At 43.1% G+C, this 27,178-nt stretch overlaps 1 protein-coding gene across 1 annotated transcript in view; it reads right to left on the bottom strand.

Annotated features, from left to right (window-relative positions):
* Nucleotides 1-745: 745 nt before the first annotated feature.
* GALNTL6 (polypeptide N-acetylgalactosaminyltransferase like 6) overlaps nt 746-27,178 on the bottom strand; it is an 884,110-nt gene continuing 857,677 nt past the window's right edge. Inside the window, exons 10-12 of the mRNA XM_037526440.1 lie at nt 27,021-27,137; nt 19,106-19,255; nt 746-2,330 (exon numbers count right to left, since the gene is read on the bottom strand). Coding sequence (XP_037382337.1) covers nt 2,163-2,330; nt 19,106-19,255; nt 27,021-27,137 — 435 coding nt within the window. The 3' untranslated portion in view covers nt 746-2,162. The remainder of the gene's footprint in view (nt 2,331-19,105; nt 19,256-27,020; nt 27,138-27,178) is intronic.

Here is a 27,178-nt window from a genome sequence, read left to right as displayed (position 1 = left end):
CCAGGCTACCAGGGTGTGGAACCCAAGCAGATAGCTCTTTGGTGGCACTGTCTATAGCAGTCAATGTTTAGTGACATAATGTGAATTTTTATAGGCTCATCCAAGGCTACCACCAGATTGCTCTCTGAACACTTGAGATAAATCTCCACTCACTCTTTGAAATTGTTCAACACAGGTTAATTTCTCCCATTGATTTTCTCCACTATGCTTCTTGAATGCTTCAAGATCTCTTGACCTGCACACAAAAAATCTCTGTGACTGTCAGTTTAAAAAGAATAGCTCTTCAAAAGAATGCTTGAAAAATCAGTAAAGATAACAAGATAACTCTTCCCCAACTATTAGCAGGACAGTTTAACTGGACATTTTGATTAGGTTTTGAGGAGAACAAAATCATGAACATTTGCAATAAGAGAGTTCATGTATTAAAGCTTCTGAACATGGAAGCTGCTCTTCTAGGTGTCTCCAGGTATCCTCACCTAGTGGCTGAAAATTTCAAGTTAAATCAGAGAAATCACCAGAACCACCTAGGATAACAGAAGTAGCACAAATGGAGAAAATGCACTGGACTAGAGGTCAGAAGACCACTCTCCTTGCTAGAAATTAGACCTTCCCTTTCTGGACTTCTGTTACTCATCTGTGCAAAGGGTTTGGATTCTAAGAGACTCCCGCAGTTCTAAAATTCAATATTTCTATATCCACAATATGCATATATACACACACACACAGATATATACATATATATGTATACACACATTTTTATTAACAAGAACACCAAGTTAAAAGAAAAAGAAAAACAAAAGCAAAATATAAATTTTTTTCTACCTGAAAAAAACTTGAGAAATATATAATAAACCTGACTCTTCTTTAGACCCATCCAGATCCCAGTTTATTCCTCCCCCACCCCCACTATTACTGAAAAGTAAAAAAATTCTCTTAAAGATTTAATGTTCCACTTAGTTTTTTAAGCATTCCTTTCTTCACCCCTGAAATATTATCCCATTACCAGAAAATGGTGTTAGAAGCACTTTATTAATGGAAGTTCCTTCTGTATGCTTCCAAATAAAATAGCAACATCATTAATATCAACAATATAAAACCCAAAAAAATTCAAACCAAACAAAACCACTCTGCGTCCCCAGGGCTGATCAAACAGAATTGAAGCGAACCAAGTCACTTTCAGACATCACTTGGAGTGTAGATTTATTTGAGCTTAAGAATCTCCTAAACAAATGACATCAACCTCACTCCATTTCCTTCCTTAATAAAAATTATGACTTGACAAACATCAAACGTTTAAGATTCTAAAAATAATAGAAAAGTAAAAACAGATTTCCTAGGGAAATCCCTCTCCTAATGTTTACATGGTTTTGCTGCTTCTGTGAAATCTTTCTCTTTGGAGTAACTGGGTAGCATAGTTTTTTGTTTTCGACTGGATTCATACAAGGGCACTGAATTAGAACTTCAGTTGGTTGATAGAACATGAACTTTCATGGACACTAAGTAACTTCTGCTCTGAAAGGAAAATGGCAAATATGAATGAAGGAAACGGGTCGCTGGGAGATCCATTTCGTGATGTGATCTGTGTTACATTTGATAGCGCACCCCTGTTTCAAAATAAACAAGAAAACAGAATGGTATGAGCACTCTAAAATCATCTGCAGCACTTTTAAGGGTTAAACCTGCTTAACCCATTCTTATTCAGAGAATGGCACCAAGGAGGACAGCTCACCCCTTAAGTGTGGCTAGTTCTTAACCTGCTGTACCCTCAGTTGTCAGAACAGACATGCGCTCCTATTCACCCCCCTCCCACCCAAATAATAGGATCCATTCATAGCTACTCACTACTGCAGGATTTGACCTGAGAAAGGCTAGGATTTATTAACTCAGCAGTTGTTTCGAAAAGTCCCTAAATAATCTTTGCCCTTGGCCAGCAAGGGAACCACTAGTCTCAAGTTCTCAGAAGCAGCTGGTGAGGTTCTCAGCCAAGTTCTTCAGATGCAGGAAGTTCTTCAGGACAACCTACTTGGACGTGGCATTTACAGATCTTTAAACCAGGCTTCCTGGATCTAGGAAATGTTATTCCTGACTCCTTCGACCCGGATGCCGGCTAAAATGCAGTGTTTATAATCTGTAGGTAATCACTCTTTCTTCCTTCTTTCTCTCTAGGAGCTGGCACGGTGGTTAAAATTTTCTAAAACAGTCTTATTAATATGTTCAAAAATCCACTGCTGAGTCTCCGAGAGAGGGTCACATCTGGCCATGAAAATCCTCTTTTCTGCCGGGTTGCAATCCATGCAGCTGTTGCTCACAGGATGGAATAACGTTCTGTCCTAGATTGATGAGAAAGAAAAGACTGACATAGTATATAGTGCATGGTGAGCATCTTAAATATACAGAGGAAGTAAAATTTCCATGTTTCCATTTCAGCGTACACCCATTGTGTGGCAGACATGCTCCTAAATCAAACAGTAACAGGCTGAGTTGCCGCCTGGACCAATGCTTCCTCCAATCCATTGGTACTTTGCTCTCCTCCAAGCTGGTCCAATCAGAAACCATTCATTCATTCATTCATTCATTCCTTTTTTAAAAAAAATATTCATTTCCTATTTTGTGGTTAGCATTTTTCTACATGTTGGGTTTTGACACTAAAAGTTATATGAGGTTACTTGTCAAGTAGTTTATAATCTAGCAATTTGATGAGAGACATGGGCACAAAAATGGTAATTTAATCCACAGGGTACATTAACGTCCACGCAAGCAGGCATGCGCAGCACAACCACACAGAAGAGCCTTGATTTCCTGACCCTTACACTGAAGCCTCAGGGAAGGGGATGTGCAAAAGCAACCGGAGCCAGATGAGCTAGTGCACAGAAGATGGATGCGGGCCCGGGATACGCCCGGGATAAGACCACAAGCAATAACTCAAAGTGCAAACTCAAATTTGTTAGCTCTTGAGCTCCGTCTCTTCTCAACCACTTTATTGCTTTCACACCCTTCCTGTGGTGTGATTCTCTTAGCTTTCTGTAAAATGGAGGAGGCTGTGTTCATGTTTCGGAAAATGTCAGTAAGGACACGATAACGCGTCCTGTGGATGAGGGTGTTATCAGGGCACCACCAGGGCATCGAGCCAGCCTATTATCTGCATCGCTATGAGCACACACCCTTTTTTTATTGTGCAAGCCGGGGAAAAGGAAGTCCGTGCTAAGAAAAAAGAGCTTAACTGGTAATCAAAACTTGTCTCTACAGTGTTCATGCTAGAAAAAAATGTCAAGAACATAAACTTCAGAAGAAAGTAATGTTTTGTATTTCGCTTAGGAAATGTGTACAGGTTCTGATGATTTTCTTTCACTGAGGACAATTACACTCGCATGGCTTCTGGAATTAGCTTTGCAGGCACCCTATATAAATATTTCTGCTCCTGTATGGTAAGATTCGGGTGACCAATGTTTAATGTCCAATAGGATCCGGATGTTTGCAGAGTTAGGCACTGTGTGAAGGAAGAAAGAACAAGGAAGGAGAAAAGCCATTCAGTGTGTTTGTTTCTGTTTTCAGTGTCAACAGAGCTGTGCCTCATACAAAGGCTCACTATTCTCTTCTGTTCTCTTTATTTAAAATTTCCTGAGTTTATCGTGGGTTTGATTTTTCATACACAAAGAGGGATCCCGAGGTCTCCCTCCATTTTCTTTGCCTCCTGATTCACTAGCTCTGCTGCTGTTTGACCCAATGGAAGGCTCAGAGGAACTCTTGGCTGCTGAGAGCAGAGGTAGCAGCTTCTGGAAGGAAGGAGGGGGGCTGTGTGGCTTGCAGCACCCACCCTTCCCTCTTGGGGACAAATGTGCTTGCTGTCACAGAGGGTCAGATGTGCTTGCTGTACTATATACTTCTCCAGTTACCAGAGCTCCTTGGCAGAGTTTCCTTCATTTCCTTCATCCCTTACTTCTCAGCATTCCTTGCGCTCTCCCAGCCTCAATGTCAACCACTTTAACTCTGTGGAGCTTAATTTAGATGAGTTTTTCAAAGAGCATTATTAAGTTGTTACATTCATGAACATTCTATATGACCTGCTAAATTCAAATTCAAATTCACTTAGTTCCACATTCATGCATTCCACATTCACGCGTATATCAGAAATCCAGATCCATTTAATGACCTGTATTTCTTCCTAGTGTTATTTTTCCCAACAATTCAAGTAGGGACCTTCATAGGCCTCCAGTTTCTCCCCCAAAGCACCAATTTCCAGAAAAACTAAAAAAATGAGGAAAGGAGTAGACCATGTTTCTCTCCTCTTCCCTTCACCAGCTTGTGTACCTCAGCTTAGACGCAAAAGCCAACCAGATTTTCTGAACATTTCATTTTTCGCAACCTTTTTTCTGAGCCACAAGGTGAGCATGTTTTTCCAAATCTCAACTTGAAACACATGTTCTGACGAATGTAAGTAGACTCCTGGGGTCAGCCAGGCAGAAGATGCAAATGCAGCCCTACCCGGAAAAATCCAGAATGTGTTTTCTGTTTTATGCTCTCCTAAGAGTTGGATCTATGTCTGAGACGCTTTATCAGGGGATGGACAGATCAATCTCTAGGGCTGCTCCCAGTTGTAAAATTGAACAAACATTTATTCCAAAGTTCACTCATGACAGAGACAAATGACAGGACACCTGTGCAGGGACTATCAATACTCTTCGGTAGACCCACAGCTTGATTGTTTCTTGTGAAAGACCGAGTTCCACTTGTCCTTGTCTTTGGAGAAGGGTCTGTGTGTCCTGGAGGAGAAGCTTCTGAAAGCCTTTAGCCTTCGCAGAGCAAGGGTTTTGCACGTCTGACCTTGGGGTTACATAATTGCTATCTTTATGTTTCTGTCAGGTTCTGCTGGATTACTAAATGCCTTTACTGAGGTTTTTCCTGGCTGGTATTAAGTCAGTGGATCAAGTCACTGTTCTTTGAATATGGTCTCTTGTTCTGTGATGGCCCTGCATGCCTCTATCCTTATCTTAGTCAAGATAAGAAATGACTGTAACAGAACTGAATACAGTCTTTTCTTTGGAATGGACTTCCAGTGTTGTAGCCATTTTTTTGTCCTTAATGGGTGCTTTTTTTTTTTTTTTAAGATTTATTTATTTATACGACCACTGGGTACAGTCAGAAGCACGGGAGGGTGAGAAAATTCACCAGAGACAGAGTAGGAAGCAGAACAGGCAGACTGATGAAATACACTGCTGAGGGGAGCAGCAGGCGAGACAGGAGAGGTTTGTCGTGCCATGCAGGACCCTCTCCGGCGGCCGGGGATCGAACCGGCGCTGCAGAGGCTGCGGGCAGCTTCACAGCCCAGTGCTCAACTGCTGCGCCACCAGGGGAGGCCCCTTAATGGGTGCTTTTAACTGGATTATTCTTTGTTCAGTCCTGAGGGAAGGCTCAGTATAATCCCTGCTGTTCACATGTAACACGGCAAACCACACCTCCACACCCTCTCAACTTGCCTAACTGCCTCTTTTTTTGTTTTTTCTGTTTTGTTTTTGCATCAGAAAATTGGGAATCCTTGAAAATAGAAAATTAGAAATCCAGAAAATAGAAACATTAAGGTGCAGGGTTGCAGAACTATTCTTCACAAGCAATCAGGTCAAGCTAACTGCAAGGTGCTGGCCAATCAGAATGCACGTGAACGCTGAAGGCGGGACTTTTCAGGTAGCCCCTTGAAAGGGACTCAGTTCATGCAGGGCGTCTTTTTTTTTTTTTTTTTTTTTTAATATTTATTTATTTTTATACAAGAGCTGGGGTACAGGCCAGAGGCGTGGGAGGGTGAGAGGACTCACCAGAGACAGAGTGGGGAACAGAACAGGCAGACTGAAAAAACAGACTGCTGAGGGGAGCAGCGGGCAAGACAGGAGAGGTCTGCTCGCCATGTGGGTCTCTCTGAGGCCGCTGGGAATCGAACCCGCACTTCAGAGGCTACAGACAGCCTCACTGTGCTGCACTCAACCCGCTGTGCCACCGAGGAGACCCTGCAGGGCATCTTTGTGACCTTTTGTGCATTTGCAGGTCAGCACTAAATTTTATTAGATTCACCTTTCCCTAGTACCTGAACTTTGAAAGAACAAGTTCATTCTAGAAAACATTTCACACTGTGTTTAGGGTAATACAAGAACCAAACACCAAAGACAATAGCACAGGCTGTGATTCTCACGTAGAGAAAGGTGACTGGAGAGGATACTCTCACACAGTGAGAGGAGGCAGCCTAGTGCTCAGAATGGCACTGGGGTTTCATTCCTAGGTCATTGGTGTCTATTTCCAGTCATGCCACTTACTCGCTGTGTGACCTTGGCCAGCTATTTAATTCTGTGAACTCCAGCATCCTCATCTGTAAACTGTAGATAACATCTGCCTCACAAGTTTGTTGTGAGGAAAATATGAGTTCATCTATGTGAACTTGGTGCTATCAAGCTATCACCAGCCACTGCAGCATAAGTTTGATCCCCAGCCAGGGAGGTGACCCACATGGTGCAGCAGACCTCTCCTGTCTTGCCCGCTGCTCCCCTCAGCAGTGTATTTCAGTAGATCTGCCTGTTCTGCTTCCCACTCTGTCTCTGGTGCATCCTCTCACCCCCTGCACCTCTGGTCTCACCCCAGTTCTTGTATGCATAAATAAATAAGTCTTAAAAAAAATATGTGAACTTGCTGGCACAGTGTCCTCCACAAAGTAACTAAGAAATAGACATAACAATCCCTTAATTTATCTGCAGTCAGGTGCATCCCCAATTGTAAAAATCACAGTGTACTAACCATATGATCTGAGACCAGCTATTCAAGACCAGATTTCATTTCCTGAAATCTTGGCAAGACAGAACTGGCAACCACTAGCTCTTGCCTCAATTAGTTATCCAATTAATCCACCAGTAGCTTTGGTTTTAAGCAGAAGGCTTTATGGGACAAACATCACCCAGGGCTCTGGACTGAGTTCCTCTCTATAATTATGGTCAGAGTTTGCATCTGATCTCTGTGTCTAGGACTTTTGCCCAAAATACAATGATATTCAGCAAATATGTATTGAATGCCTTTTATTTTCTGGTTGTCTTTGGATACAGGTACACAAAGATAACCTGAGATAGATCCCTTGATCCAAGTGGAGGAGACCAATACATAAACAAAATGTGTTTGAACTAAAAAAAAAAAAAAATGTAAATGAGATTGTAAATAACAGGGAATAGGGTGAACAAGGACATTTCAGGCATAGGGAAGAGTAGGCAAAATAGTAAGTATATTTATATATTTATGCATTTAATGCATTCAATAACATTTACTCAAGGGGCCTCCCTAGTGGCACAAGGGGTTAAGTCTCAGCACTATGAAGCTATCTGCTGCCTCTGCAATCCCTGGCCAGGAAGGTGACCCACATGGCGCAGCAGACCTTTTCTGTATTGCCCGCTGCTCCCCTCAGCAGTGTATTTCAGTAGATCCACCTGTTCTGCTCCCTGCTCTGTCTCTGGTGAATCCTCTCACCTCCCGCACCTCTGGCCTGTACCCCAGCTCTTGTATGATAAATAAATAAATCTTCAAAAAAATCTACAGTCAAATTTACTCAATAAAAACACAGTGGGGGGCCTCCCCAGTGGCGCAGGGGTTGAGCGCTGGGTTGCGAAGCTGCCCGCAGCCTCTGCAACGCCAGTTCGATCCCCGGCTGCTCCCCGGCCACCGGGCGAGGGTCCCACATGGCGCACAGACCTCTCCTGCCGCCTGCTGCTCCCCTCAGCAGTGTACTTCGGTCCTTCTGCCTGCTCTGCTCTCCCACTCTGGCTCTGGTGAATTCTCTCACCCTCCCGCGCTTCTGACTGTACCCAGTGCATGTATAAATAAATAATAAATCTTAAAAAAAAAAAAGATCTTAAAAAAGAAAACAACACAGTGGGTACATAGTACTTATCAGGCACCTGTTTAGGTAGATGGGAAATATCAATGAACTTAATAAGACCCAAGTCTCCACCCTCCTGGTAGAGGTAGGACTGGGGGTGGAGCAGAGAGGGCTCACACAAGAAACAGTGGGCTTAAAATATTTAGCCAGTGTGCAAGCTTAAATAGGACAGCACCTCCCTGAGAAGACATTGGGCTGTCTGGAAGAAGGTAAAGGAATTAAACATGCAAATATTTGGGGAGGGGGGAGGAAGGGGGGAGCCGGGGCAAAGACCCTAAGCAGGAGCACATGGTGTGGGCTGGAGGAGCCGCAAGGAAGCCAGAGTGAGGGAGGACAGGAGAGCATGCCCCAGGCAATGGAGGCTTGCTCATGTGCTGGGGCCCCCAAGTCTGGCATGGCCAGAGCGTGAGAGACAGTGAGGGTGGGGGGGTTGTTCCAGACAGTGCGATCCAGGAGAGACGCAAGGGTCACCTCATGGAGATTGGGGTACAGTGCTGAGGCTTGATTTTTTCTGCAAGTGTGAGTGGTGATCCTTGAGGATTTAAAACAGCAGAGCCACAGGACCTGCATTTTAGTGGGGGCCACGCCAGTGATGGAGAGTAGGATGAAGTGAGGGTGCGAGGAGGCATTGACTACAGCCAAGAGAAGTCAGAGGCTTCTCATCATCCCGATGTAAACTGAGGCAGAAGCAGTGGGGGGAAGTTGCTGGTGACCTGAGAAGTGATCTCAGGTATTTGAGAAGATGCTGCAGAGGGGCTCCTGGCGAATGGGCTGTGGGGGTGAAGGCAGAGTGAAGGAGGGCCTGGAGGAAAAGCAGTGTTGAGACTGGACATGCAGGAAGGGTAACAGGATTCAGGGTAGGGATGATCAGGATTTTGGGTTTTCCATACATAGAACCAGCTGGAGATGTTTATGGCACAGGCAGGTTTGGGTGCCTGGCCAGGAGCTGGGGTGTAGAGCAGATATTAGGATCACTCCTCTGGGTAAAATGGGGGACTTGTATGTTCCCTCACATTGTTGATTTCTCTGTAACATACACTGAAGAGAGTGCGCTTGCGGGAGAGGAGTCTGTGATGTCCGCAGCCTGTTGCGTCTGTTTTGGATATGGGAGAATGGAGGCTTGGAATTAAGTTTTCAGTCTTGGTTTTATTTCTGGCCGTCTTTGATCATCTTTATACCTGACCATCTTTGATTCAAATTTTGCATCTGTGGAATGACATATGGGATAAAAATCTCTGCTTTCCCACCTCTTTGCAGAGAAGAATAAGACCAATATATCATGTCCTTTGAGTGCTGGAAGAAAGACAAATTACGTAGGTTTTTTCTGTCTATTTTTCCTGTGGCATCTGGGAGAATGCAAATGAGCAGTCTGATTGTTTATCCTTCATTTTCCCTTTGACAGGTAGACTTTCTCACAGGAGGAGAAAATTGGTCTTGCATCACTGGCTAATTGACCGATCAACAAGAATGCTTCCAAATGACCTTGGGCCACAGAAAGACCTCAGTGCCTCCCTTTGCCCTGCTCACTGGTTATTCTGGGCTAGCGAGGGGATACTGAGTGTATCCCCAATTCTCCTTGTAGCAGCCAGATTCATCATAGAAATCTGTTCTGATTTGTTAAATCTCTGCCCATTAAACCATTCGAAGGCTTCCTGGTCTTTTAGCTAAGTTCTGAGCCAGGCCTACAGGGTCCTGTAAGTCTTGTCCCCTGGCAAGGTCTCTGGCCTTCAGCTCACTGTTAACCCTCACAGTCTCATGCATTACCACGGGCTTCTCTCTGTCTATCCAAGAAAAATAAGACTTTGCCGATATCAAGGTCTTTTCACAAGTGGATTCCTAGATCTGCAATCTTTTTCCTTGATCAATTTCTCCACTTATTCAATTACTCCTTTTTTTGTACCCACTAAAAAGTTCAGTCTGTCAGAGAAGCCTTGCCTACCTCTCTGATTTGACTGTAACCCAGTATTTTGTGTTCTCATACTATCCTGTGCATGTAATTTATTTCATTATTTGTCTGCTTCCCCAGTAGACTGAGCACTCCGAGGGTAGAGAAAGCCCATCTGCTCTGCATCTCGTTTCCATCTGTCCATACCTCTTCATCTCCCCTCAGGAAACCTGCCGGAAGTTACATGAACATAATAATAACTGCTATTCATCACGTACATTAAGAGTTCTACCTAGATTTTCTCATTTTATCTACCCGAACCACATAAACAATGTGAAGAGACATGTGGATAAACAAGAAGCTGGGCTCATTTATTTATTCATTCATTCAAAGAACACTAAGTACCTACTATGTGTCAAGCAGTACTTTAAGCACTGCATGAAAGAAATCAGGGGCGAAAATCTACAACTGAATGGCATTTACATTCTACTATTTAACTATAGCTAAATAGTTGAAAGAGCACATCAATATGCCTTATGGAAATACGACTGGTCAGCCTATCTTTTTCTGTTCATAAACTTACTTGGAGAGTCAAGTCAGAAGACAGTTTGCTGAGTATGTGGAATAGTCGTAGTTAGTGTGAATTGAATTTTTATTTTTATTATTTTTTAAAGATTTATTTATTTTTATACAAGAACCGGGGTACAGGCCAGATGTGCGGGAGGGTGAGAAGATTCACCAGAGACAGAGCGGGGAACAGAACAGGCAGACAGATGAAATACACTGCTGAGGGGAGCAGCGGGCATGGCAGGAGAGGTCTGCTTTGCCATATGGGATTCTCCCTGGCCGGCTGGGATCAAAGCCTCATTGCAGAGGCTGCGGACAGCTTCACAGCGCGGTGCTCAACAGCCTATGCCACCGGGGAGGCCACAAATTGAATTTTTATTAATTTTTATGCCCTGGGTGCATTTAATTTTTTTTAATCATCACAATATTCTTCTAGTGGAGATGCTATTATTACCCATCTTTTATATATGTGGGCACAGATGTGCATTGTAAGGGAGATTCCCAAGATTCCAGAGTTAGGACCTACAATGGAACCAGAACCCAAATCTCAGCTTCCTCAGGACACAGAACCTGTATCTTAGATCTCTATATTAGTTTCTCCCTCTTCCTGACTGAGCCAATGAGCCGTCTTGCTCCCGTACCTGCCCAGCAGTCAGATATTGTCCTCATTAACAAATACTCATTCAGTGTTTTTACAGTTTCTGTTATCAAGGTTCTTTTCTGCTTGACAGTCTAGATCCTGGCAAGTTTTCAATTCAGGAAGACTTTGTCCTTAAGTTGGAGCTTCAGATAGTTTGTGGTGAATCTTTCTTCTTCTGAGTGGCCAGAGAATGACGGTTTAGTGTGTTAGGTCATATGGTAATGGGTAGGAATATTACTAGGTAGCTGGAATTTCTCAAAAAAAGATAGCTTCATTACTGGGAGGAATGTATCCCCTTCTTGGAAGTAATCCTTTCTCTTCTTGATTCAATTGAATCATCAATTTGAATTGAATTCTTCTGTAGAGGGATCACGGCTTCTCAGAGTACAATGATTTGTTTCCTATTACAAAATGGGGGTCATTGTGTATTGGGTTTTCAGCAAGATGTTTTAAAAGTTTGTTACTTTCTTATGGGCTAGAAGATCGTACTCTTGGGTGAATTTATATCTGGTCGAGTAATTTCATTAATGGGGCAATGTCATCTCTGTGATAGAATACAGGGCTTGGTTCTTGGTCTGTGTATTGGGCTCAACAACTTCGGTGAGGGCATGAGTGCATGCAGGTTGAGGTCATGGATGGTACAAAACTAGTTCTATTGCTAATAAATTGCACCAATGACTCAAAATCCAGGTTGGAGTAAATAAGGTGAGCTAGCATTTTGTAGAAACAAATAGTTACACAAGTATAAACGATGAACTGCACAGGTATAGACTGAAGTGTCTGTAGTAAAACAAGAGAAAAAGACTGTGGCTCTATCTATCGATCTCTATTGATATATGTATATACAGAGGGATACCTATCTATAGCTATTGATAATAGATAGATAGATAGACAGACAGACAGACAGATATAGATCCACACACACTGAAAACTCATTAAGAATCCAAGTATGTGAAGTTAAGGCAGAAAGTCAATCATCTCAAGGTAAATTCACAAAAATACATTGCTCATAACAAAAGAATGTTCCTAACAGAGGGGGCTAGAAACATACTCATTCTACTTCCTTTGGTTAAAACACACCTAGAATACTGTGCTCACATCTGGGCATCATGACCCTCCCAGGATGGCCTGGATACCTTAGGACTGAGTGTCCAGGAGGCTGAGGGAGATCCAAATTAAGTCATAAGGAGAATAGTAACACAAAATTGAGCCTTTCTATCAGATGAAAGTGTAAGTATCAGGCAAACATTGTTCAAATATTTGGGGTCTGTCTTGAACAAAATGGATTAAGTATAATCTGTTTGTCACCAGAGACCGGGGAACTGTCCACATCCGAATGGGCTGTTTCTGGATAGTGTGGTGGCCTGACTGTGACCACAAGTGCAGAATTTTGTAGTGGGGCTTCATATATCAGCCCCGATGTCAAATTACATGCCTTTTTAATTAAACTCTGTATACACTTTCCTCATTCTGGGTCCTGAATCAATACCTAACCAAGATGATTTAAAAATAACAACCTTGCATCCTGCCATCTGGCATCTTTTTGGACCAATATGATGTTATGAATGGAGAGGCCAAGGCTCTGGCATACAGCATAAGTTTCAATAAATAGTCCAATGTAGGCACATGGCAGGAATTCAACCCCCTTACTTTTTAAATGAATGTGACTGTTGCATTGTTATCAATTTAGCCTGACAGGTACTTCTTATCTCTATTTCCTGCTTGATGCTATTTTTGAGTCCTTTCCTGTGGAAGTTAAACTAGATGAATACCCCAGAGAGTAACTAAGAAAAGTTATCTAAACTTCTCACATTTGGTCGTTGGGAGGCTGTGTAAGTGGTTCTGAGGTAAAGGAAATTCTATGGGGACAACACCTGAGTGGATGGGGGAAGCAAATGTTATTTAAAAATGAACAATGGGGGCCTCCCTGGTGGCACAAGGGGTTAAGAACCACACTATGAAGCAATCTGCAGCCTCTGCTGCATGAGTTCGATCCCCAGCTGGCCAGGAAGCAACCCACATGGTGCAGCAGACCTCGCCTGACTCTCCCGCTGCTCCCCTCAGCAGTGTATTTTGTCAGTCTGCCTCTTCCGCTCCCCGCTCTGCCTCTGGTGAATCCTCTCACACTCCTGCACATCTGGCCTATACCCCAGTTCTTGCATAAAATAAATAAATAAATCTTTACCAAAAAAAAAAAAAAAAAGAGAGATCCTTCTATGTTAAAAAATTTCTTCTCAGTGATGTTTTGAAGTTTTCTGTGTAAGGGACTTATACAACTTGTATGTGATTTATTCCTAGTTATTTGATGCTTTTCATAGTGATCAAATGGAATCATTTTTGAATTTTGTTTTCTATTTTTGATTGCTAGTGTATAGACTATTAATATCCTGATATTGACCTTGTATACAGGGACTATGCTGTGTACTTATTTTAATAGCTTAGCTGCACAATCTTTTGTATTTTCTACATATCTATGTCATCTGGATATAGACTTTTATTTTTTCTTTTCCAAATCTTAAAGCTTTTAATCACTTTAGTTTGCCTGGTTACTCTGGGTAAGCTATTCTGTGCAAGGTGAACAGAAGTAATGATATCAGATATCCCATTTTATTCCCGGTATCTGGAGAGAAGTATTGACATTTCTCCACTAAAGAGTGGTGATGGTTGTGAGTTTGAGATATCCTCTTATTAGATTAGGTTAGTTTATTTCTATTAGCTTACTTCCTATGTGGTTAAGACTTTCTAGTCAGTAAAAAGTTGAGGACTCATAAATAGAGCATGTATTTTAAGGCCCACTGGCTTATGACAAAAATGCACTTCAGTGTAATGGGAAACATGGTCTTTCTAATAAATGGTGGTTGAGGGTCCTCACTGGTGGTGGCACAAGGGTTAAAGACACAGTGCTATCAAGCTATTGCCAGTCACTGCAGCATGAGTTATATCCCCGGCTGACCAGGGTGGTACCCACATGGCACAGCAGACCTCTCCTGTCTTACCTGCTGTTCCCCTCAGCAGTGTATTTCAGTTAATCTGTCTGTTCTGCTCCCCACTCTGTCTCTGGTGAATCCTCTCACCCCCACACCTCTGGCCTCTACCCCAGTTCTTGTATGCATAAATAAATAAATCTTAAAAAAAAAAAGATTGTTGACCAGTTGGACATAAACATGAAAATGGATCAATAGCTGACTTGCATTATACACAGAAAAGTATTTCAATGAATTATTTACCAAAATGTAGAAGATGAAACAATAAGCCTTCCAATAACAAGTCCTTATATACAGGGAATTGTGCATTTGTCACCCACAGAGATGTAAATTTGATCATAAAATTGTGCTAGAAATTCACATGTGTTCTCTCAATTATTATCCCTATCATTTGATGAAGTTGAAAATCATAGCTGCAAAATAATTGATTCGAGATCACATTAGAGTTCCAGGATGAATTAGGATGTGGTAGATTGGCCAGGCAGTCTTCTTTTTTTTTTTTTAAAGATTTATTTATGCATACAAGAGCTGGAGTGCAGGCCAGAGTTGTGGGGTGCAGGCCAGAGAGGATTCACCAGAGACAGAACAGGGAACAGAACAGGTGGATCTACTGAAATACACTCTGAGGGGAGCAGCGGGTGAGACAGGAGAGGTCTGCTGCACCATGTGGGTAGCTCCCTGCCCGGGGATCGAACTCAGTGCTGTAATAGCTGCTGATGGCTTCATAGTATTCAGACTTAACCCCTTGTGCCAACAGGGAGGCCACAGGCAGTCTTTACACTGACCCAATTGTGAAGAGTCAGGATAAGAACTGGGAGAAGAAGGAGTTTCTACTCAGTGGGAAACAGGTGAAATTGTAAGAGACAGGAATGCAGTGGTAAGGTTCAGGATGGAAAGTGGCTGGAGGGGAAAGGGCAGGAGGCAGGTGACCCTCCAGGTGACTACTGCCATGATCCAGAGGTAAGACGAGGAAGGGCTGCAAGCAGGACACAGGAGGGAGGGACTTCAGAGATATTGCCTGGGGGAGGGGCTGCCAAGTCTCAGTGGCTAATTAGATGTAGAGGCTGGAGAAGAGGGAAGACAGATTCTATTTTGCTTCTCATGTTGAGTGATAAATGTTTTTACTGAGGTCGATTCAGCAATTCAATGTTTCTGTAACAGGGGTCCCTCTGGTGGCAAAAGAAAACCAAGGACAGCATTCCTTATCCTGGGCACCTGCAATTGTGGGGTACAGTTGTGTACCTGGGCCTAGTTAGAAGACCAAAGAATAGGAACTCCCCCCTTTTTGGGCAGTGGCCAGGAGCCTCAGATAAAAAGAAATGAAAGCTGGTGAGGGGTGGAGAGGAAGGGAATAGGCGAAGGTGGTCAAAGGTACCAAGTTCCAGTTCTAAGATGAGTAAGTCCTGGAATGTAACGGACAGCTTGGAGCCGACAGTGACCAATGCCACATCCATCCTGGAGAGGTGCTAAGTGTAGACCTTAAAAATTCTCAGCACAGGGACTCCCTGCTGGCACAGGGGTTAAAGTCAGCGCTATGAAGCTATCACTAACCACTGCAGCACAAGTTCAATCCCCTGCCAGGGAGCTACCCACATGCCACAGCAGACCTCTCCGGCCTCACCTGCCGCTCCCTTCAGCAGTGTATTTCAGTAGATCCACCTGTTCTTCTCCCTGCTCTGTCTCTGGTGAATCCTCTCACCCCTCGCTGCTTCTCTGGCCTACACCCCAGTTCTTATATGCACAAATAAAATAAATCTTAAAAAAATTCTCAGCACATAGAAAAAAGGTAACTATGTGAGTTAATAAATGTATTAACTAAACTCAGTGTAGTGATCATTTCACAGTCTATACATATGTCAAATCATTGTATGGGATACCTTAAACTTGCACTGTATTATATGCTAATTATATCTCAAGAAAGCGGGGAGGGGGAGGGAATCTTCCAGAAAAAAACAGCTGGGAGCTGATAGCTGCCTGTGGGTCAGAAAGTGGGACCTGACAACAGCCTTACTCAAGCAAGGCAGCTTCTGGCACCTTCTCCCACTGAGAAATCTCAGGTAGCTAGAGGAGGTGGCTGGTATCAGTGGAGGGGAACCTAGGTATTGGAGAGCTGCCCAGGGACTATTGTTCTGATTTCTTAAGAGTGTGGCAGAGCAAAGAGTAGAGACTTTAAAGCCAGATGTACCTGAGTTTGAATGTTGACTCTGCTACAGACCTGGTAGCAGTTTCTTCCTCTGTGATTGTATGTGACAGTGCCTGGGAAAGTGTGAGGCGGAGGTCACTGTGCAAAGCACCAGTTTAGTGCCTCTTTCCCAGTCGGTGATGATTACTTTAGGGCTTTGGAGATGGGCCACTGAGCCCCTTCAGACAAGTATTAGTTTAAGGGATCCCTGTTAATTCAGGAATATGCTAATAAAAGGGGGAGCATCCCCAGTGTCGCGTGGTGCATCTGAACAGCAAGGTAGCATCCCCGAGGGTTCCTGCCTCTGTGCTTTCTCCCTTGATGCCATGGGCATAGACCTTGAAACTAAGTAAAGCATCTTTCTAAAACAGGTACACTTGAGTAGCCCTGCATCATCAATCAAATGAGATATTTCAGGAACTTTCCATTCTGAGCCTTTGGCTTTTTCCTGATTAGGTATAAATACCTTGCTTGTTATATAAATACACAGTGAGTGCAACCTCTTGCTAAGCGATGCAAGGCCACCAGCTACAGAGAGATCTAAGAAAAGAACCACCACACATGGCACCTCCTGGTTCCTCATCAGTCCCTTTGGATCGTGGAAAGGTTTACAGTGTTAAAGTTGCCAGTTACCTCTTGAAATCACGGAGGCTGTTTTTTTCTCCCCAGGAGCTCGGCGTGCACAGGTACTCATTGGTCCTATCCATCTGTAAGCTTTTGTACGCTCCCTAATGAAAACATCTGTATTTTCCTGGCTTAATTGCACATTATTGAGTGTTCTGTCTCTCGTGCAATAAATGTGCAGTAATGAGAGATGGTCTCCCATCAGGGGCCAGCAGCACACCAGGCTGACGGCGAATCAGGTGCTTTATTGATACCCAGCAAGTAACTCCTTAAAGGTCAGAATCCAAACCAAACTAAAAACTTTCTTATGGCTGCACAGTCCGGCAGTGTCGTATTGCAGAGCAAAGGCATGTGATAGGCTTAGTCATTTATAAAGAAAACAGTGAAGTTTTCCTATTGCTGTGATTCCCTTGGCCCCCAGATTGTATCTGATATCATGCTATTAGCGCTTTTGATTTTACATTATTTTACAGGATATAACAATTGACAATTTGTACCTTTTTTGGGGGGGGCACATAACCGTAATCTGCCAGGTAGGGTGTGTGTGGGGAGTGTGTGTGTGTGTGTGTGTGTGTGTGTGTGTGTGTGTGTGAGTGAAAGAGAGGGAGAGAGAGAGAGAGAAACATGTACAAACTGATCTGCCTTTGAATATAATTTTAGGTGTCCCTCTAAGCAGTAGATACCAGAGAGAGTATTAAGTGGGAGAAGGGTATTAAAACAGGTTCCTCTCACCCCACCTCCCATATTGATTCTCTGCGAAGGCTTCCCTTTAGCTTTCTGTCATTTCAGGGGACGACTTGGCCTCAGTCGAGGGATAGCCAAGTTCATGATCACCGTGACGGGTGTGACATTTTCCTCCTAGCCTAGGGGAAGGCTGGCTATGTCAGAGCATGAAAAGACAAACAGGGCATCTTCCACCTGTCTGGAAGGTCTCCAGCAGTTCTATGTACCTGAGGGACAGAAAGAAGCTTCTGGAACACTTGCTAATTGACAGCCAAGTTCTGCCTTAAGAGTCAAATGAGTTGAAAAGATTGTATAGTAACCTAAAAGTTATCAGACAACTTAATGAAAACTGGTTCCTTTTACTCTAGATTATTTTACATGCTCCAGCTATGTTAGTGCATGAAGCTACAGTTTATTCATTCTCATTTCTATATATTATCCTGTAAAGCAAAAAGCACTATAATATTCTTCTGCTGAGAAACTCTGTTGGAGATATGCTTAGGAATGGAATTATTGGGTCATAAAGCAGACGTGCTCAACTCTAATGGATATTGCCTAACAGCTTTTTAATTAATGAAAACATTTTAAGATGATAATTGGTCTTTATTTTATTAGCTCAACAAAATGTGATCGTATATTTATTTCTGAACTATTTTTTCTATCATAAAACCTTAACTTTATAATTCTTTAAATCTTTAAATTCTCCAAATAAGTTTTCCTTTGCTGCAGTTGGGCAGGCTTTTGGCCACGTTCTATGCAAGAGTTTCAGCAGTTACATTACAGGAGGGTGTAAATATTTACGTGAATGCAGCTGTCCTAACCCAGGTAGCTCCCAAGCAAATAAGCCTGAGATAAACAATGAATAGGGGTGTGTGGTGTGGGGTGGTGTGTGTGTGTGTGTGTGTGTGTGTGAGTGACAGAGAGAGAGAAAATTGGGGTTCTTAAAATTCACATGTGTATTTTTGTCTCTTGGGTACATGGTCCCTTAGTTTGGGCATTTTCTGGGTTAAAACCTCTTTCATAAAGAAAAAGAAAAATATCTGATGGTTTCACTTATAGGAGGAATAGAGAGGAACCAAATAGGGATCAGGAAAAAAAAAACTATAATAAAGTAAAAATCAAAACCAAAGGCAACCATAGACCGGGACATTCTGCAGGGGAGGCGGAGGGAGAGGGATCAGGACAGGGGAGGGCCGAGCACAAGGGACTAGGGTGATGGGGCACGGGTGAATGGGTGGTGGGAATTTCACGGGAAAATCATACATTGTACAAAAATGAAGGATGATGTCATAAATATATTTTTAAAAAAGGAAAGGAATCCTCTCAGAAAAACAAAAACAAAAACCTCTTCCCTTCCCTTGCTGTGCGGGTCCCGGCGCCAAGCCACCGTCAGTCATAAGTGAGTGTCATGAGCCTAACACCACAAGACGAGTCCATCTTCCTTCCTCTCTGCTGCTGGCCTCCCAGTGCATGAGCCAACTGTGCACCCCGTGTCCAGGTAGCCGCTGACAGCAAGACAGCGGGTTGCAAGAGCAAAACCATGAGGTAGGAAACTTGAAGTGGGGGCAGCATGAGAACCCCCGAGGTGAGCCCACCTTACCTTCCTGTGCCCCCAGAGCTGGTTCCCCTTCATGCCGTGACAGTCATAGAGGGTGACCGGGCTGTTGTAGGAGATGGCATCGAAGCAGAACTTCCGGGTGTGCAGCGGCTCACCGGGTCGAATATCTTCTCTCCATCCAAAAGTGAAGAGCTAACAAAGCGACAATAGCAGAAAAGCAGAGATGAGGTTAATTTGGAGAGCTGGAGAGCGGGAGGTGGGGGTAAGTGTTTTAGCAACGTGGAGCCCGCACTGAGATTTACAAGAATGCACTCTGTCCGGGCATCCTAGGCGGTGAAAAGGCATGCATGCTGAAGTGCTCCTGCAGCAACAGCTGGGCCTTGCAAAAAATGCAAACAAGTTTTCAGTTAGGTCCCAGGAAAAATAATGGGGTGTCATGGGTGGCACCTGAAAAAGGAAGGATGTTGCCTTCACGCTCTTCATTCAGATTCCCTGTTATTGGATCACACGCTACCCAGTTAGCTAAATGAGCAGAATCACTGATAAAAATCAAGAGTAGACTTGAGCTGTCTTGGTGCTAGCAACCTAAAAAAGAAAAATCTGATTTAAACAAAAGCTTAAGCTTGTTGAAGTAAACAGACCAATTCATTTCCTGGCCCTGGCAGAGTAACTCTGCAGGGCAGTGTAGAAAATTTTGGACAGTAACTCACAGTAACAGATACTGTTTACGCACCCAAAGTGAAACAGAAGTTTCAGAAAACATTATCTATCATTACTGTGTTTAATAGATGCTTGTACCCCACCGAAAGTTCTCCTAACCTAGTCTGGTCTAGCCTATCCATTCATTCTATTATTTAAAAAATGCTGCTTCTGATGCATTACATTGATTTTACAATGTAGTAAAACACTACTCCTGTGGAAGATATTTTCTGAGATTTTTTTTTAAGCTGGGCAGCAGAAAGAGAAATCCTAAGCAAAGGGAAACATGGACTAGATGAGCTCTGCAGTTTTTTCCAATTCTAAAATTATAATAAGGTTACATAATTCCTCTAGCAGGGCTGAAGGCAGGCCTGGCTGGTGAAGTCAAGCTGTGAACTGCTAACGAAGAGCTGTCAAGGAGGCCCCGTGGATATGAAAGAGAGCACAGTGCTGAGCGCTGTGCGGATAAAACACTTAGCACTTCCCAGGCCCTCTGTGTATTTCAGATCCTACCTTGGAAAGAAAATGTAGGCAATCTTGTAAGATTCCAGGGTGGCTAATGACAACGGTTAAGTGGAGGGGTGGGGGGGAACTAGAAAACTTGAAGGAACTGGGCTAAGTGGTCTGAAGAAATTCAGAAAGAAATGATCTAGATCACCATGAAAATCAATGGTCTGAGGAATGGTGAGTGACGGGAGTGTTCCTCTGGAAGACACCACAAAACAATGATTTAAGTAGAAAGACAAAGGGCTTTAGGTTAGGTGTTTAAAATAGATCCATGAAAAGGAATTGTGCAGTCCTTTTTCCTAGGTTGGTTTTTTCAAAAAAAAATTTAATGCCATTGTGGACTGAGACATTTTTAGAGTCATTTGAATCCTTTTTGAGGGGCTGACATCCCGAGTGTCTCTTCAGCTATTTCTGATCTTGATTATTCCCTTTAAAGTAGAACTCACTACTCCCTTGGCTTTGGAAATACAGCGCTCTCTGTTATCCTGGAACTGCACCTTCCCCCTGCCCGTCTTCACCAGAGGTGCTGCTTAGGCTTTTGCTGGGACCCTCCCCTGTACCGTCTTTGGTTAGTCTTAGACCCTCTCAATTCGGCTCTTGCCAAAATGTTGGTAACTCGTGATCCATGACTTGTCCAAGCACGTAGGATCTCCCAACCGCTTCTCGCATGGACACCTCCAAGTCAATATATAGAGATTTTCTTCTCTTCTAATCCTGTTCCTCCGTCTACATTTTGTTTTATTTGGTGTTGATACAAATCAGCTGGTCAACCCTGGAATCTTACATCTTTAACACCTTTGTCTTCTTTACCCACTTCATCTACACAGTCACCAAGTCTTGCCTTTTTGTCTTCTAAACGTTGCTGGAGGGACTCTCCTGCTCTCTTCACTACCCTTGCTCTCAACATTTCTCATCTGGATTATCAATTTGCCCTTCATTGGTTTCTTTTCTACCTTCCTTTCTTGGTTCCTTCACATCTATTTGCAATACCTCTTTCACCTGAAACCTCAAAGTTTGTTCACATAACCTTTAGAGAATTCAGTTTAAGTTCTCTAAAATATGAAGAACTTTCTACAATTTGGCCTTTGCCTCCCCACCCCCCAGCTGTATCCCTTGCTCTTTATGTTCCAGACACAATTAGATACTTGTAGCTCCTTACACTGATCAGAATATATTCCCCCAACAACCCCCCCCCCAACCCCACCCCCTCCTGACCATTCATTAGAGTCTTCTGACTGGAAGGTCAAGATTCACCAGTCAAATTTAGGGGTGGCCTGAGATATAACTGGAACAAAATATGAACAAATCTATGCAAGAGACAAATTCACCTATGTTTGCCCCAACATAGCAATTTTTCAGACTTATCAGATCCATTTACTAAATACTAAGAAAAGTAAAAAGTAAGAATCTAAAGAGTAAGAACTGTCTAGAAAAGGCATTGAACTTTACTCTTTGACCCCTTCTCATCCTTTACCTTATTGCATCAAGATTGTCTATTTATGTGTCTCTACCACTCACGAGGCAGTGAGGCTCTTGGTGGTGGGTATCATTGTTTATCTTGTGTCTCCAGTTACTGACATATAATAATGTCCAGCAAAGCTTCTACCAAGTGCTTCATTATAGTAACAGAAAGTATGTTGGGATACTATCAAGATGAATGACTAGTCCTTTTAGTATCTCAAATGGGTCTGGGTAGCATGTGTCTAATTACACCAATATCAACATTACTATGTTTCAAACTTTCAACTTCAAGAGTTGTAGACTATCATTGCCTATTATTGGAACTGCAATTTCCAGGCCTATCAACCTGCCATTGGTATTGATTAAGTCTTTATTTTATTTAAATATCACATTTCTGGGGCCTCCCTGGTGGCACAGCGGTTGAGCGCTGGGTTGCAAAGCTGCCCACAGCCTCTGCAGCGTCGGTTCGATCCCCGGCTGCTCCCCGGCCACCGCAGGAGGGTCCCACATGGCGCGCAGACCTCTCCTGCCGCCCGCTGCTCCCCTCAGCAGTGTACTTCGGTCCTTCTGCCTGCTCTGCTCCCCGCTCTGGCTCTGGTGAATTCTCTCACCCTCCCGCGCTTCTGACTGTACCCAGTGCTTGTATAAATAAATAAATGAATCTTTTAAAAAAAAATTGCTACATTGGGGCAAATTTAGGTGAATTTGTCTCTTGGATAGATTTGTTCATATTTTGTCACAGTTATATCTCAGGCCACCCTTTAGTGACTTTTATTTCTTGTTTCTAGGTTTGTTGCTATAGTGCAATGATCATTCTTAGGTTTGTAGACTGACTGTTAGTCTATAGTCATCACAGTGTTTCATGTATTATTATCATCATTGTTGCTACTACTGCTACCACCTACAACTACCTGCTCCTCTTACATATTTTCCTGAATCCCAGGTCTACATCTTTAATTATGTCAATTGTTTTATTCTTCTGCATCTATCATTAGTTAAATTTTTTTCTGTTACATCTTTGACGTGCTTTCGACTGACCTTTGTCTTATCCTAATACCATATCAAACAAATGAGGCTCTAAGCCTTTCATTTTGTTAGGCACACCTTTCTGTGTGCCATCATGTCCAAGCTGAAACCAGCAGATATGCTGAAAGGATTTCCATTGTTTGTAGTGGGTGATGTTATTGTGACATTCATGGCTTGTCTTCTGCCCTTGGGCTGTTTCTTATTGACAGAACTACTTAAATTTCACTCAGTTTTCCTGTACAATAACACCTGCCCTGTTTTTCAATTTCAAATCCCTCGATTTTAGTATGAATTGGTGTTTCTCCACCTTGTTTTGAGTGATACTTTTAAATATAGATTCAGAATGACACACAACGTGTTTTTCTTTTCTATTTTTTTTTTAAGATTTATTTTGTTTATGCATACAAGAGCTGGGGTGTAGGCCAGAGGTATGGGGGTAGGGTGGGTGAGAGGATTCACCAGAGACAGAGTGGGGAGCAAAACAGGCAGACTGACTGAAATAACCTGCTGAGGGGAGCAGCAGGCAAGACAGGAGAGGTCTGCTGCACCATGTGGGTCAGCTCCCTGCTCATGCTGCAGTGGCTGCTGATAGCTTCATAGTGCTGAGACTTAACCCCTTGTACCACCAGGGAGGCCCTTTCTTTGTTTTAATAGTAACATGCTCTGTGTGTAATGCTGCCTGGGACCGCAGTGTGTGATTTGAATAAGCTCACTAGACTTAGTATTGCAAATTCACTTATTATCTTAATCTTGCTACCTGACTTGAGAAGATGGAAACTATTGTTCTCTCTGTGGGTAGTTTATTTTATTTCATTGTGTGGTTTGCAGAGATCAGGGATATTGTATCTGTCCTGAGTGAGACTGTTCACGGAGAATCTGCCCTTCCCCCACCTCCCCAGCCTTGCTTCTGTCTCTGCTTGCTCCTCTCCTGTGTGCCTCTTGGAGAGGGAGCATTTGCTTCCCAGCAGGCCCTGCTCTGCCACTGTTCTTCTGCCCCACTGGACACAGAGTCTGCTGCCTCCAAGCTGCGCCAGGCCTCCACCCTTCTCTCCTTTACACTCACAGAGGCAGCTGGGGCGTATCTTTTCCAGACCTTCCAGTCTTATTAGAGTCTATTTCCTTTTTTCTTGGTCCCTAAAGAAACTGAAGCCAGCACAGAATATGACAGTGATAGCAAACAGCTGAAACACAGCCTCGGGTGAACACTGTTTAAAAATGGACAATGATGTAAAATATATATAAATTAATTAATAAAAAAAAGAAGTTTAATAAAATTTGACATATTGCATAAAAAAAAAAAACCGTCTCGGAGAAATGAATCATACACTGGCTTTGTTCATAAAAGCCAAATTAGTTCTTTGCAGGAAAAGACATTTTCTTATAAAGATTCACCCTTAGAGGTTCCTCCAATTCCCATGCAACTATTTTGTTTATTCATTTGTATTTTATTTTTTGCCATTAATTTTGGGCAGGGGTGTTGTAATAGGTGATTTTGAATGAATGTGAATGAAAAAGAATGCCTGTAATTTCCCTGTCCTGCTATATTTATTTTCTCATGCAGGAATTTAAATCAAAATGTAAAAGAATGATTTTTCTAAGTCACTGAGTAAAGCTTACAGTTTATTACTGGAGAACAAAGCAGGTTGGCAGGTTGTAATATTTTAACCTCCAGGTCGATATATGGTAGCACATATTTCACATAGGATGCATTTTCTACCTGCTGCCAACCTGCTTAATCTCCCTGCAGCATGGTTTGCAGAATCTCTGGAGACTGGAAATCTTTTCAAAGTGCTGCATTAGCTGTTCGTTCTGTGCCTCTTTTAAAGTTGTCTACTTGTCTAGTGCTGCCCTCTGGTGATTATTTTTTGAATTACAGACCATGGATTTTTGCCTGCTAAGCTGAAAAGGTGAAGGGGAAGAAGTAGGGGAAACGAACCAGTAATTTTGGAGATTATACAGTGTTGCTGATTTTGTTTATATTCATTTTTCAGCTGTCAAAAAATGATCAGTCTGGTACACATTTCACTCTAGAACTTTCCAGGGGATAGAAGTTAGTCCTGATTCAGGCACTCAGATATGCATACTTCAGATCTACTCGCTGCCCAAGTACATTTCCAGGTTGCACTGAACAGCAGCAGTGCAACAGATTTAGCCAACAGATGAGGATTTTTCCTGATGACATGCTCCTATTTAAAATATCCTTTCCCCTCTAGATGAAAGTCCTGCAGCCCTCTGAAATCTTCTCTCTTATTCACAGGCTGAAGTCGGAATGGCTTCTTGGTATTAGGCCACTATCACATCCCTGTAATATCCTCCTGATGCTTACAGAAGAAAGGGGGCAACAGGGAGACAAGTGAACTTTCACCAGTATTTCCTTCCAATCAGTAAAAGCTGAAATCCTTGTTCCTTCTTTAGAAATCTGTCTCTCATGTGGACACAAGCCACAGGATATATTGAATGAATGATAAAGAGCATTTTTTATTTGCAAGTTCCCTGGGACCTAAGAGAAATTTCTAGATTGGTGCTGGCACACAGGATTGTGGACAGGGGGTCTTGTGAGGTGGCAGAAGGGGCAGCACATTTACTCTGTGCCCACGGGAAGGATGCTGCTTCTTTGTTGGCAATGGTCTGGAAAGATCTAAGAATTTCATGAGCCCACACATGTTAAACTGGCTGAAACCCAAAGTTGACGGCAGGCCCATGATCCTTCTAGAACACCAAGAGGACTGGTCAGTGGGGAGGAGATGGCAGGTGTTGGTTCAGTGATGATAATTCTGATGATTTTGATCATTCTGGACTGTGCTGTGGATTTGGCCCAGGGTTCCTTTCTGAGGGGGCCGCTGTGCTCTGTAATGCAGCCAAGAGGTGGGACAGGATGGGGCAGTGGCTGGGAAGAGGGAAGCAGAATCTAGGGTACCTGCACAACTCCTTAATGTCCTAGGCTGGGCACAGTGGGCCTTTACCAGGTTGCTACAAAAGACAGACCTGGAGGAATGCAGCTGTAGGACAGAAGGAATGCCTTACTGAAGCTGCCTGTCGACTTTTGTTTTTGTTTTCATGGTCAGTTCTAGGTAACAGCGAGCACAGGCAGGAAAGAAACTCTGTCCTGAACTTGGGTCATGTCCTTCTGCAGAGGGGAAGAGGGGCAGGAATGGGAGGAGGGGCTTTAATGCAGCTATACATTTTTAAAAAGATTTATTTATTTATGCATACAAGAACTAGGGTACAGGCCAGAGGTGTGGGGTGGGAGGGTGGTGAGATGATTCACCAGAGATAGAGTGGGGAGCAGAACAGGCAGACTGACTGAAATACACTGCTGAGGGGAGCAGCGGGCGAGACAGGAGAGGTCTGCTGTGCCATGTGAGTTGCTCCCTGGCCGGCTGGTGATGGAACTCAAGCTGCAGGGGCTGGGGATAGCTTGATAGCACTGTCTTTAACCCCATGCTCCACCAGGAAGTCCCCATTTTTAGTCTCTTAAAAAATATGGCAATAGCCGAAGATGCCTGTTAAATCTGTGTGATGAATACACAAGCGTCTGCTATCCTGTCTTTTTACCTTTCTATTTGAAATATTTTATAATTAAAGATTAAAACACTAAAGGGAAGACACAATTCTGTCTGCTATCTTTCTCTTTTACCTGTGGCACAGTGTAAGGAAACACTCCTTACGAGGAATGTCAAGTTTCAAAGAGGGTCAGGAATCACACCTTACTGCATAAACTGAGTTGCTTTGAAATGGTTCTCAATGAAAGGCAATCAGTGGTCTTAAGGTATCCCCTGAAGTCCATGTGGGGGTGCCACTGCCTCAAAGTTACCCTTGTGTGTAATGTTGCGAACTGCTACAACGTCAGGAGGTGTTGTATATCAAGTGTTCTTTTGTACATACAGCAGAGGGGAGAGTAAGATTATTAGCCACAAAGAATCTTTCATTAGAACCATGAAAGTCACTTGGAAGAAACCCATAGCACTCTGCAGGCTTTTCATGGTTTGCAAATGATCATTCTGGGGAAGGAAATAAAAAGCTAGGGTCAGAATCAACATTCCTACTATCCTTTCTGTTACTGAAAGCATATTTTTATGTATGCTCTCAATGGATGATTCCAACTTCTCTGAGAAAAAACAGATGCAGAGAAGGTAAGTGGTTCACTTAACTGCAGAGCTGTTTAGTAACACACCCAGGTGCTCAGCCTGGCTCGGATCTAGAACTTTTTTCTCTCTGTACCTCCTTCCTGCCTTGTCCCCCACCCTCCCAGGAGCTCACATACCTGTTCATGAGACCAAGTCCTTTCAGAGCCATCTTTGATGCAGATGTCCAGCCTCAGCTCGGTTCCCGTGGCTCCGTGTTTGCTGTCTACGCAGAGATTGGCGGCCATGTTGCGAATCTGTGGAAAGAAGAAGGAAATGAGCAGAGGCATGTTTCTTC

The sequence above is a fragment of the Talpa occidentalis genome, unplaced genomic scaffold (genome assembly GCF_014898055.3).
Source record: "Talpa occidentalis isolate TD23 unplaced genomic scaffold, MPIMG_talOcc4v2.1 talOcc4.4, whole genome shotgun sequence".
NCBI classification, from domain to species: domain Eukaryota; kingdom Metazoa; phylum Chordata; class Mammalia; order Eulipotyphla; family Talpidae; genus Talpa; species Talpa occidentalis.
Note: the sequence above shows the minus strand (reverse complement) of the source record. Positions and strands in the feature narration are given on the sequence as shown.